This window comes from Pyxicephalus adspersus, chromosome 9, assembly GCF_032062135.1.
Source record: "Pyxicephalus adspersus chromosome 9, UCB_Pads_2.0, whole genome shotgun sequence".
Taxonomy (NCBI): domain Eukaryota; kingdom Metazoa; phylum Chordata; class Amphibia; order Anura; family Pyxicephalidae; genus Pyxicephalus; species Pyxicephalus adspersus.
In genome coordinates, this window is record NC_092866.1 from 3,149,852 (window position 1) to 3,163,616 (window position 13,765).

At 42.2% G+C, this 13,765-nt stretch overlaps 2 protein-coding genes across 2 annotated transcripts in view; one reads left to right on the top strand and one right to left on the bottom strand.

The window, feature by feature from the left end:
• Nucleotides 1-7,462, top strand: part of GARRE1 (granule associated Rac and RHOG effector 1) — a 61,341-nt gene extending 53,879 nt beyond the window's left edge. Inside the window, exons 12-14 of the mRNA XM_072421834.1 lie at nucleotides 4-141; nucleotides 699-777; nucleotides 1,624-7,462. Of these exons, the coding sequence (XP_072277935.1) occupies nucleotides 4-141; nucleotides 699-777; nucleotides 1,624-1,920 (514 nt within the window). The 3' untranslated portion in view covers nucleotides 1,921-7,462. The remainder of the gene's footprint in view (nucleotides 1-3; nucleotides 142-698; nucleotides 778-1,623) is intronic.
• Nucleotides 7,463-9,950: 2,488 nt separating this feature from the next.
• Nucleotides 9,951-11,851, bottom strand: SS18L2 (SS18 like 2). The gene is made up of 3 exons (XM_072422518.1): nucleotides 11,713-11,851; nucleotides 11,064-11,140; nucleotides 9,951-10,434 (listed from the first exon to the last, which is right to left on the bottom strand). The coding sequence occupies exons 1-3, from the start codon at nucleotides 11,779-11,781 to the stop codon at nucleotides 10,335-10,337; spliced, it is 246 nt and encodes an 81-aa protein (XP_072278619.1). The 5' UTR covers nucleotides 11,782-11,851; the 3' UTR covers nucleotides 9,951-10,334.
• Nucleotides 11,852-13,765: the final 1,914 nt, after the last annotated feature.

Genomic DNA, 13,765 nt, shown 5'->3' on the forward strand with positions numbered 1-13,765 from the left:
CAGTGACGTGATGAACAGCAGCTGGACAGGTGCTCAGGGCGATTCGGCCAGTTCCAGTGACGAGACCTCTTCTGCTAACGGAGACAGTTTATTCTCTATGTTCTCAGGTCCAGACCTTGTTGCTGCAGTCAAACAAAGGAGGTGAGTCACATGACCATATCCGCTTCCTGTATGAGCCCTTTATTACCTGGTTTTACCTGGAGGAATAGCAACAGATCAGACCTATAAGAGGAGAAAGCTCTTCTCTTAGGCTCCTCAGGTTTTTTATTTGTCACATTTCAGAGATTTCACATTGCTCTCTGTCCTCCATATAGTACAGGAAGTGGGAGGAAGTCTCTTCTATGTTAGAAAAATCCTCCTAGATTAAACAAGTGTCTCCACTGGAAGTTAGATCCTCTATTTCTGTTCTGGTGACAGCTTAAAATTTATTTCACTCTAAGTTACAGCATTAAGCAGGACAAATAGATGTGATTAGGTGACTACATTACGGGAAGCACTCATCTGAAGAAATGGATTACAGGCTTCTGTAACAACTGGGAGTGTTTACAAGGTACCACCGGTGTTCTTGTATTCTAATATCTCACATTTAATCTGTTCTGTGTTTTTTTTTTTTTTTTTAATATGACGCCCTGTAGAGACACTCAAAGTTATAACCTTACGATTTAAAAACTCTACATTCCTTTTTTTCTTTCCACCAGAAAACACAGCAGTGGTGAACAAGAAGCAAACACGTTACCATCACCACCCCTCCTCTCCACAGTGGACGATCTCAACCAGGTGAGACTGCAGTGCTTGTGGACTTTTCGCCATTTCATATGAGTGTGTAAGGAGTAAAGAATGGTATATGTACAGATGCTCCTCACTTGATGACCTGGTTCTGATCCAACGACCTGCTCATTAAGTAAATTGGTTGATAAATGAATTGCATAGTAAAGGTGCGGCCGTCTGCAAGTGCTTGGAATGTTCAGGTTCACAGACAGCCTGCAAACCCAGAGCCAAAGGGGAGGCACTACTCAGGATGGGGCCAAGAAGAATCAAGGGGAGACCCTGCACTGCTGTACACTGTATAGTCTTTGTACGGTGTACCCATCAAGTAGGTCATAGGTGCAAGCCGTCTTTAAGCAGGTAAATCGATAGGTAAGGAAAAGATCAGGGTTTGGTCACTGTGTCAGGACACTGGAAACTTTGCATCCCAATGAGTTTTTTTTGGTTAGTCCTCCAGTGTTGCGACACCATTATGGTTCGTTACTTGTTTACAGATAATTGCCATGCAGTTTTGTGCCAAAAAAACATGTCATTTTACTTCTGCAGTATATGCATTTCTTCCCTTCGTTTTATCCCCAGAGCTCTACAATCTAAACTATGCACCTCAAGTCTTCATTTTTAGTTGTGACTGGGGTGTACTTGAGAAGTTTCATACTTCTGTTTATAAGCCACAAAGTTCCATACATTATTACACAGCATCTCCATCTATCTATCTATCTATACTGCAAAGGCCAGAGTGCTAACCTCTGAGCCACCATGCTGTTTAATTTCTGTATCTCTTGATTGATTACTGCATAACTGCACATTTTTCAGGCATAATTTTTCTCCCACATCATTTCATTTTCTCTTTTGTTGCAGGAAAACAAAACCAAAACGTGGCCACCTAAAGCTCCTTGGCAGCACTCCTCCCCTCTCTCCAATACACTGCCCAACCAGAGCTCCTCTCTGTACCACATGACAAATCCTGTGAGCCAGTGGAATGATACGATGCAGATACTCCAGTCACCCGTCTGGTCCACCGCCAATGACTGTGCGCCGCCTGCTGGCATCTCCTCGACCTTCGCCTACGCACAGCAGCCGACTCAGACGAACAAGGGCTTTAAATCCTTCCAGATGAAGCACGAGCGCAGACCCTCCTACCTTCACCAGTTCTGACCGTCGGCGACGTTTCCAGGGGGAGGGTTCTGATGCTAAACTTTTGGGGTTTGAGTTACAGTTTTTCTGGGTTGTTTCGGTTCTAATCCTGTGGTGAGAAAAAAAAATATTTTTAACTTTTGACAGCAGTTACTATTCCTAAACACACTTTTCCTTCATCTTCACCAGGTGAAATGTGACTGGAGTCTGTTGTGCCGTGTGAATATGTTGTGATAACTTTCACCACGTGCAGTAAAGCCTCAACCTGCTCAGCATTTACCATTCCTGGCAGAGTTGCCCCACTGCTCCCATCCTCTGCGGTCAGCTTGTAGATTTGTAGGTGACCTGTGCCCCTGGTCCTCTGTGGTTATTCTGCCTTTTTGGGGCAAAATGGATCCATGTAGCCAAATAATCGATACATCTGAAGCCACAGCCGGTGCTGAACATTTAAATCTTTTATGGCTGGGGCCACATTCACCAGATTCTTGGCTCCTTTAAGTGCCTGCTGATTTTAGATTCGGCTGTCTAGCTCCTAAATTCTTCCTTTTATTTCTGACCATCTCTGACTTTACAAAAAAAAAAAAAAAACTTTTTACCCGCCTAAACATAGTCACATGACACCCCAGTCTTCTTTTTTTCCTCTCCACCTATTTACAGAAGGTGGGGGGTCCATCGGGTCTCCATGCCACTGCTTATGTGATAGGGATGCTCTCATTGGCTGCCCAACAGTGGGATCCTCTGAGGATCTAGGAGTAAAGCCTGCAAAAGTTATATCCCATTGAGGCCACTGTGGGTGCATCTGCCTTGCTGGATTAGTGGTCCCTTGCACGCACCCTGTGGGTAACTAAGATTCTGGTTAGATATCTGTCTTCACAAGGTAAAAATAGGAAGGGAAACCCTTCCCCAATTTCCCTGGCCTCATTTAGCTGGGTCCACCACCTAGCACTTTTCTATAACCACCCGGCTGGGTGGTGGTGGGTGTTTACTGAAAATTTGGGTCACAATACAGGGCTCCTACCCAGCCTAAAACATATTTTGGGGGGAAAACTGAATGTGCAGAAGGATGGAGAGGTAGGAATGAGCTTTCAATAGTAAGGGGATCACAAAGGATGCCATTGATGATGGCTTTCTGAAATGTTCTTTGCTTGACTGCCACAAACATCCTCCATCTTGGTGGTTTGCAAACTTCTCACTTCTTAATATTTGGACATTCAACAACCATAGCCATAAGGTTTTCTCCCCTCAGGCAGCCATCCCTATTCTTTATGGTGTCCATTAAACTGCCATGGGAAGCTGTACACAGAGCAAAAAGAGAAGTGAGGCAGAATCAGGATTACATGACATGCAGGCTGTTCATTCTGGTTGCTGATGTCAGCAGGAAGCTCTTTTATGCATTCATAGGTGTTCCTGGAGCTGGTCCAGCAGCTTCATAATCAGCCACTCATAGTTCCCACACAGGCACTGGTAGAAGAACAATGTCCATTGTACAGTTGGAGGTTTAGGGACAGCAGTTTGTCTGTGCTAAGCAGAGAATCTTCTCCATGTTCAGTCTGAGGAACATTCTGCTTGTAAAAAGAGCCGGAGGCTGCTGATCTGTCTGTAACGCTTTGCTGCTCTTTCTTTAGCACAAGTGGACAGAAACAGACGATGGAGAAGCTCGACGGCCCTGCCCTGTGGTCCTGTCAATGTCCCTCTTATCCTAAAAGCAGAGTAAATCCTCTGCGCAGGGGACAACAGTCTGTTTTAAACCCGCAATGACGTGTAATACATCTTCGTCCCAGCTCAGTAGAAACACCGGGTGCTGCCATCTTTCTCCTGGCTACGTTGCCAATCTCATACTGCACAGGTGTGAGATCATGTGACATAGCCTGCTTTTAAATGGAGGGAAAAGAGTGCATGCTTGAGATTTCTCACCCATTGAACAAAAAAAAACTCCTGCGCATGCCTGATATCAGGCGTGTGCAAAAGGAGCAGCCAGAAGACTGACGTATATATTCCTGGAGTCTCTGCGCTTCCATGCAAACTTGACCATCATGGCGGTAAAGAAAGAAGGGGAGGGGGCGTTAAAAGGGAAGAAAAGATAATTTTTATTTCACATAAAACTTTTGGAGATAGGTCATCTTTAAACCAAATCTTTTTTTCAAGCTGATAAAGAACTCAGGAGCTGGTCAGCCAAATCTAGGAGAGACAAACCATTTTAAAATCTAGGCAAGAATTTCACCTTCCCCTTACAAAGCATTGTGATGGAGATATAGCAGAGCCATTGGCTGATCTGAAATCAGCGCCGAATGGTTATTGGATGAAGTCGTGCTAAAGATATTGTCTCAATCACGGCTTCTCCTCTATCTGATTCCCTGCAGCTGATTTCAGTTTTGGGTTTTTCATACAAATTATTAAGCTGAGCTGTTGGCTGAAATCTGCAACTCAACATTGTGCTGTACTAAGTGGTATAAAACTTTCGGTGAACATGCTGACATTCATAAGATGAATCTGTCGTGGGCCGGTCACCTGATGCTGTAGCTCATGAATATGGTGCAGCCCCAATCAGAGGCCGTTGTTTCCACTGCAGCAAATTTGGTTTCCATGTATCCCTCACCCTGACCCAATCAAAAGGAAGAATACCGGACCCAGGGTCCAATTTTTGTAAAACCATAATCGGTCACTTTGTACAAGTTTTCTTTAAGTTAGCGAATTATAATGTCCCAGGGTCGAGAGGCTCCTGATAAACAAAAACTATACCGCCCCCCCTATATTTGTGCCTCTATGACAACCCAACAGGACAATCCCTTTATAAATTGCAAGAGTTTTTTGAATTACGGTCTGTTGGATTCATATTATGGACCCCCACCCCGTGTGACCCCCTTCAGGTGAATGCAAGTTGCAGCCTCTTTTTTACCGCCGTCAATTCCCCATTTTTCTTTATAGTTGACGTTTTCCTTCCGGCCAAAGGCATTATGCACACAACTCCAGAAAACAAAACTTCTGAGATAGTAAAAGTCTTTCAATATTCTTTAAAAATGAATGATATATATAATAATAAAAAAAAAAAGAATCTTATGTGAGCTGGCTCCGAATTAACTAAATTATCTAGCAGGTAGAAAAAATAATAAAATATATATATATTTTTAAAGAATGCAGCATAATGTCACTTCAGAAACAAAAATGTGCCATGACCTAAAAATACTTATAAGAGGAGTCACATTTCTTCCAACCAAAGTGGCTGCAGAGATGAAAATGGTGCTGATATAGAAAATCTAAATAGTTTGTGTACAGATTTCCCATTTAATCGATGTTACAGAATATTCTTTATATCTATATATATAAATATATATAGTTTCTATGTATTTAAAAAAAAAGTCATTTCATCTTTTGAAAAGAAATCTTCAACTTCCCCTCCCTCGATCTTCTCTCCCAATGCGTTTTCTAGTTTAAAAAAAAAAACTTATTGACAGTATTAATCTTATTTTTCTATTTTCGTATATTGTTATATATATCACTAATATACTTTAACTCATAACTGTGAGTAAAGAGCTTTGCTGACTGACGTAGCCGAACCGTGAAAAATACAAACATTTTTGTGTTTCAAGCACATTTTTTTTTTTAAACTTTAATTATACCAAAAATATGTACAAAACACTAAAACGACATAAATCCATCACTGGGGTATTTATGCCCGTGCCGTCTTTATTTTCTGCCCCCATCCTTTGTACAGTGGTGTATTTTATAGGCCGGTTGTTAGCGTTTTTTCGCGTTGTGTGATCGACATTTACTGTATTTATATGGTTTTTATTTTGTTTGACCCGTCAGGTCCACATTCATCTTCTATGTTTACAGATTTGTGTGCTGTGTATAGCTCTAAATACTGATGCGCTCTGACGCTTCTTTTATTATTTTCCGTACTTTCCTTGTTCCTTGCATTCATCCACCTTGTGTTTCATTGAATTTGTCAAATGGTTCTTTTTCAGTCTCCCCCTCCCCCCCCCAAAAAAATACATTAATAAATACTCTGCTCACCTTGTGTTCGGCAAGTGGACAGTCCATTCAAAAGGCGATTAGGAAAGCAGCTTCCCACCCAGGGGGTTTCTGGGGGCTCCAGTGCTGAGGGTTTTTTTGCAATTCTAGCACAGCATCTTACCTTGCTGCATTCAGAAACTGCAGCAAATGTTACAGAAAGAAAGGTTGGGGCTGATTGGTGAAGACAATGGAAGGTGGGTCATTCATTGAAAGTGACTTTGTCATATGTGTGGGCAGAGGGGGTCATTACAGGTATTCTAAAAATGCTAGGGTCGGCCCAGTTTCAGTCAAAGTCCTGGATCTACTTAATATGAAGACAGCAATGAAGTCACAGCATCAGAATGACAGCCAGGGAATTAGCATTTTTGAAGCAGCATCCAGTCATCAGCCGCCATGAATTTCTCATGATGGCATTTCTAAAATTGCCCTCCTTCCTTCCCCGGTCACATGTGGGTTCTATATGGTCCTTACATACACCTCCAAGAAGTCCGTTCTGGAGGGGTTCATCCTTGAAGCCAACTATAGTGGAGGGGGAAGGGGGGGTAAGGTTTGCCCTTTGCAGCCAACTTCGGCGGTGGGGGTTTGTTCACTTTTTGCAGCCATTCGTGGAGCAGGGGGGCATTCGCCCCTTTGCACCCAAGCACCGTGGGGGCTGGTCCTTGCAGCCAACCGTAGTGTTTCACCCTTGCAAGCAACTGGGGAGAGGGGAGTTCGCCCTGGCTGCTGTCTGTGGAAGGGGTTCTGGCTAGTTAAGCCAAACAGCCAATTCTTGTAGGAAAACCCTATCATTGGAGCCCCTGAGTAATCTGAGAACCTCTTCTGATAAAACATTGCCACCAATGGGTAAATTTGATGACCTAAACCACACTCATGAGCAAGACCCTCCAATCAGGTCCATGGAAAGAAGGTAAAGATCCCAGAGATCTGATTGGCTGCCTATTATTTTAGTTCCTTCACGCTGTATGGGTGACATGGACTCTCTAGCCCGCACCCCTTTATCCCACCCCCAGCCGGTTTCTCATTCTGCTCTTATATTTGGGTAGACTTATATATTTGTAACAGATGTTAAAGTGCCAACTGAACTATTCCACATGCTATATATAAACATATATTTTTTTTACTCGTATTTTGAAGTCTTCTAATAAAAAAAATTTAAAAAATGAGATGAATGGAAACTGAAAACGGAAACCATTTATTTTTTGTTTTGTATGTTGACGCATTGACCCTGTGGGTGGTTCTGTTCCTGGCTTCAGGCAGTACTGAACACCGGCCATCAGGCGCTCTGCAGGGGAGGGGAAAAGGAAGACTCCGCCCCTCACCCAAACCTATGAGCGAATTGCTGTGCTTGGCGACGACTCAAAGTCCGATTCACTGCCAAGCGCGTAGGGTTTACCGCTAACCAGCGCAACCCGACTATCGCTTTTTTTTTTCTTTCCTTTTTTTCCAGCCATTACTTGTAAACTGGAACTGTACATTTTGTATTTTACTTCTAAAGCTTCTGTAAGTAAAATAACTATTTGCTTTATTAAAGATACATTTAATAGTGTGACATCATTTGCTGTATTTTTTTGTGTGATTTAAGTTCTTGCTTTGGCTGTTTTTATATCAGCAACAAGCCAGGCAGATAGTGAATATGTTAAAGCTAAAGTTTACCTGCTGGTATTACCCCTTCCCCCTCATCAGAGAAAAATTTTGATTTTTTAATTTCATACATTTTATATTATCCAACTATCAATCAATGGGGTTCTATGCATCTGCATGCAATGAAGGCTGATTACAGCTGCTTGGAGGACCTGGCAGGGTGCTGTAGCTGCTTTAGCCCCTCCTCCTAAGAGCCCACAGCAATAGGCCAGCTTGTGGGAGGAGCAATGCAAATAATAAAATGACTTCAATAAGTGGGTGTTCCCAGATAGCCATATTTGCATTGTAAGTTTCTAGAGTGTAAGCTCTTTGGGGCAGGGTCCTCTCCTGTGTCAGTCTGTATCTGTCTGTCATTTGCAACCCCTATTTATTGTACAGCGCTGTGTAATATGTTGGCGCTATATAAATACTGTTTCATATTAATAATAGTTTGCATACAGACAGTCCTAGGGTAATACAAAGTTGAGGCCCCTCACCCATTGAATAATACACATATTACCCACCTAAGTCATTGTTAAAGTACAACTCCAGGCTACTCTACTCCACCACCCCCCAGCAGCAGCATTATTTTTACACAATGTTTGCAGATGGTCATTGAACATGCAGGATTCTCCTTCTGCACTCCCTGCCTAGGGCAGCCCCCAAGGATCAGATCAACACTCCTGCACTGACAATTAATTATTGTGCAGACTGAGGACATCTAGTGGCTGAGAAGAGGTACTGCAGCAAACGGTTGATGGAAGCTGAGTATTGAACCCTGAGCCCTTTCAAAACATCTAATGTGGAGTTAATCTTGAGATATATGCGGCAAAATTTCTGTAGATGATGCTAAATTTTAATTTTTACAAACACACCTAATTGGTAACATTAAGTATTAATGTGCTCTGCATCAGTGTATGAGTGCAACAAATATAATGATCTGAGAACAATGTGCAGACATATATCAGATGTGATACAAAATAATTCTCAGCACTCATACTGACAGTAGAATAAACTTCCAAAACAATCAGTAGATGGAGATACTGGAAGTTCATTTTCCTTGTAGAAGTCAGTCAGGGTTGTGTTCACTACACTTTAATTGCTTTGCTGTTGGCTTTTTAGAATGTATACAAGGTCAAGACTTTTTTTTTTTTTTGGATAGAGCGGGGAACAGTTGGCACTTATTGTTTCATTGCTGTTTCTTGGGGGGTCATTGAAACAAAAAGTAACAAACGTATTCACTGTAAGATCATTACAAAGCACAAGGGGGCGCTCTTTGTGTCTGGAAGAAAAGAAGTTTAAGCCCTGGATAAGGAAGGGATTCTTCACTGTAAGGTGTGAAAATGTGGAATCGGCTCCCTTAGGAAGAAGTTTCAGCAACTACTATAGATTGCTTTAAGAAAAAGCTGGATGATTTCTGGAAGCACAGAATATAACTGGGGATTAAAGTTTTAAAGTAAAGATACCAGAGACGGCTCATCCAGGGAACATCCGATTGCCTCATGGAATCAGGAATGTTTTTTCCCGGTAAAGCAAATTGTACCAGGGTTTTTTTTTTTTTTTGCCTTCCTCCGGATCAGCTATGTTCATAAGGTTTTATATCTGGGATATGTTTATTTCCCTAGTGGGTGAACTTGATGGACTTTTACGTTTTTTTTTTTTTTTCAACCTGACCTACTATGTAAATCCATATTTCCTTTGGTGTCACCAGAACAGGAAGTGAGGGGAAATGTTCAGCTGGGTATACCTGTTCCTATAATAACATAAAAGATGATCTATAGATGATTTGCTTGTTGTAACCTTAGTACAAGATGGCAAAGAGGAACTCCTGCTCAACAAGACTTGGCAAAACAAGAGAGTCATGACTGTTCTATAAAGAATGCTTCGCTTTTAAATGTTTTCACGTGATGAATGGGTCAGAACCTCTTCCCTCCACCGTCCTGTAGGGTGGGGTAAGTTTGTACAAAACTCCTTGTTCATCCCCCTTTCCCCTTTTGAGTGAAGAATGGGACAAGTACTCCCCCTTCCCTGGATCACTGTGTACAGTTTAGGGCACACATACGATGTTGGGGTTCTCCGCAGCTCCTTTTAGCCGAGCACACCACCCAGCACTTTTTACTAACCACTCAGATGTTTTTGGGTGATTACTGAAGAGTTGGGTCACAATACAGGGGCCACCACCCACCTACAGCTTCTTCGCACCCAGCTTAAAACAATTTCTGAGTTGAACACTGGATGTGTATGTGATAAATGCCCCCCATGCCCAGTACCTGGGAGAAAGTGGGATGAGGTCTGACTTTTACAGGTGTAAAGAAGGGACCAAGAGATGCCTAAACATGTGTATTTATATAAAGAATACTGCAAATACACTAAATATCCCTTAAAATGCTTTGTGTCTGGGAAAAAAAATATGAAAGTTGTCATTTTATTCTTTATTACAAGAAAAATAAAAAAAAACTTACTAAACTATGACAATCAGCCACTAATAAACTATTTAAAGTCCAGATAAATCAATTAGGTGCTCAGTGCTCTGCCATCGGCCAACCCGTGCAGGCAGTGAATAATGGGTGAAAGGTTCTCCAGAAATTGGGGAAAATAAAATGTTCCAACCAAACTGCATTCCTCACTTAGACCAATTGCTGGCTGGAGCTGTTCACTTGGCTCCATCTGGTGGACAAACTTGGAATAGCTTCACCAATCTTAGAACATTTTCACCCAGGCAGCACTGTGTATGTAACATTCACCTATATACCAGGAGGAGTCCTAGCCATTGTGACGGAGTATGTAGGGATACGCACATCCTAGGACGCTGGTTTGGATGGAGATGTGGCCGGGGCTGGAGGACTGGCATCGGCTATAGTCGCCAAGAAGATGAGATTCCTGTGCAGAACTTGCTGGTACCTGGGAGGGGGAGGATAAAACACAGGAAATAATTATACACCCATCTATACACATTCACATTGTAACCACACAGAACATTCATATGATAGAATAAAGCCCTATTTAATGTACAGCGCTGTGTAATATGTTGGCGCTATATACATCCTATACAATACAATAACTGTGTTTAGCGCTCTGATTCTATACAGAGATTACTACAGCCTTAAGAAATCGATAATTGTGAAGGTTCATTTAAGGTACAGCTGGGATATGAAAAATATTGGCAGCCATTTTTTATATATACACACAGATGCCCCATGCGTTTCGCTTAAACTGGCTTTCTCAGGGGAAGTGGTGACGTATCAGAACCTTTTGGATCTTCCATGGTCATTATATATCCCCTTTATATCTGGGATTTGTGTATTACTTGACCTCAGAAGTATCGCTAACAATTCCTAAAATCATCCAGATATTCACTATCCTGTGTTCCCCTGAAGAAGCCAATTGAGGCGAAACGCGTCGGCAATCTGTATACATAAAAAAAGACGATATGTCTCATATTACAGCTGTACTCTATATAGAATTTCACTTTATTATCAATTATTTAAGGCCATAGTTATCTCCAAAAGACCGACCCCCCGAACACTTACTGTGAACACTCGGCAGCTCTTCCTTTGTTTTGATATTCCACAATGCAGCGGATGAGCTGATCATTTTCTTCCAGAAGCTGCAAAGAACAAAAAATAACAAAATGAAAGGCTGGAAGGGGGAATACAGGATGGGAACATGTGGAAGTGAATGAAGCTGTTATTGGACTGAGGACATCTAGTGACAGAATAAGGTACTGCAGGGGGCATCTCTAGATTGAAGTTGAATATGGCAGGAAAGGACGGTTTTGATATTTTATATTTTAATGAGCGATTTATTTTTATCTTATTGTTGGCGGGATATTTGTTTTTACATTCTCAGTAGAACAGTTGTTGATGTAATGTGTGCTGGGAGAGGAATATTGATATGGGGAGAGGTGTGAAATGAGGTAAGAGGTGAGGGTATATGCAGGTGCCAGCCTGATAAACACCTGGGATCAGTGGTACTTCCAGGTACAGGGGAATCACGTGAATAAATGCCATGCTTCCATAGGGCAGGGCAGTGATGGTACAATCTGATTGGCTTAGTACTATCACGTGGTAGTACAATGAGAGTTCATACAGAGCTTTCCTGTAGGATGAGGAGAGCCCATAACTCCCCTTTCCCCTGTGAGATGTTTCGAGTCCTCCTCATCCTCTCCGCACCGCTTACCCTCTGTATATTATCCTCCGGGATCTGAACCCGGCCCCGTAGCCTCTCCGGTACAAACACCAGCGACATTTTACTATCTTGCTATCACTTCCGGCGCACAATAGCGTGACGTAACCACCCTGCGTGACGTAACCACGTCAGAGAGCGAGCTGCGCCATTGGTCCACCCCCTTCGGCTGGCGCCTTACAAAACTACATAGCTGGATGACGTCGCCTATTGGACGGTCACAGTCACGTGACAAGTGTGCGACTGAAAGAAGACCAAGCTTTCCCTGCATGTACAGGCCCGTTATAAAGAGGTCTCTTCATTAGGGACAACCCCACCTCAATGTACAAAGCAATAATATAAGATTGTAAATCTACTATGTGATGGAACTGTTAATAATAAATAAATGATATAGATATGACATTTCAGCAATTTTGTGGCCCAGCTGCACCTATTCTGTCCTGGTGATCATTTATAATATGAATATTGAGTACAATCACCTAAAAACCACAGTGGGAAGTTGGTCTAAAACTCTGCTGCTGTTCAATTTCTATTCACCTTACATTCATCCAACAGACCATGCAGGTCCTGCAGCGCCATCATCAGGACTGCCATGGAAATACAAGCAGCCTTCCTATTGGCACACAGAAGTCCCAGAGTGTGACCCGCTCACCTATTATTTGCTAAGGTGACCACACAGCGGGGTTTCCCCCTTCTATTGTAAACTCTTTCATGTATGACTGGTAGGGAAGCTATCACTAAGATGATGTGAGCAGCCATTGCTAACAAAGTTGTATATTACACAGCTCGGCTGGTGTTCTGATCCTTTTACATCTTCATGCAGCTTGGGGGGTCAGCTCATTGGCCCGGTTATCTTGCATGCTTGCTTCAGGTGTAACCAAAAGCTCAATCAGCATTCTCATTCAGCAATGGCAGCTTCCATCATTTCTCAGTAACAGGTCCTCATCATTTGGATTAGGTTGTAATGTAAAATATTGCATGCACTTTGTTCCACCCAGCAGGGAGGGCCCTGAGATGTCACCGGCAGTACTTTATTCTGCCACTAGATGTCCTCAGGCCAATGTCAGAATCATTCCTCCCACTTTCCCTCTTTAATATGGATTACATGCACTTTGTTCCACCCAGCAGGAAGGGCCCTGAGATGTCACATGCACTACTTTATTCTGCCATTAGATGTCCTCAGTCCAATGAAAGCATCATTTATCCCACTTTCTCTAAATCCAGAAACTCCTCTTGAATATGCTCAGAATCAAATTAACATTTAATTTTTAGGACAGGTACCTGGTAAATATATATTACATGCACTTTGTTCCACCCAGCAGGAAGGGCCCTGAGATGTCACCTGCAGTATTTAATTCTGCCACTAGATGTCCTCAGTCCAATGCCAGCTGCATTTACCCTCTTTCCTCAAGGCACAGGGAGCCCTCCCCTTAATATGGTCAGATTAAAATATATGATTGTATTAACATTTTGTTTTTGAGACAGATATATTAGATTTTATATATTACATGCAATTTGTTCCACCCCACAGGGAGGTCCCTTAGATGGCGCCTGCAGTACTTTAATTTGCCACTAGATGTCCAAGATGGGATGGGAGATGTCAGTCCAATCACAGCATCATTTATGTCACTTCCTCTAAACCCCGGAAGTCCTCTCCTTAATATAGTCAGATTAAAACATAAATGTATTAATGTTTTATTTTTTATAAAATATATTGCTTACACTTTATTACAGCTAGCAGGGAGGCCCTTAAGATTATCACATCTAAATCAGAATAATGTTCAGAAGGACCAATCAGGTTTAGGTTAATAGATAAAAATATAAAACCTCTGAATGTGTCTGCTGCGCTGATTAAAAAAAAAAAAAATTGTAACTTTGAACACAGAACTGATTGACCAGATAAGCTCATTGGTCAAATCAACAATCGGTGATGGAGCTGCAGGACATCACATTCAATGTAAACGGAACTCTTGCACGACATAGAAGCAGTGGCCTCCATGCAGAGGTCTAACAGCCAATCAGCAGGCAGAATGCACTTGGATATATT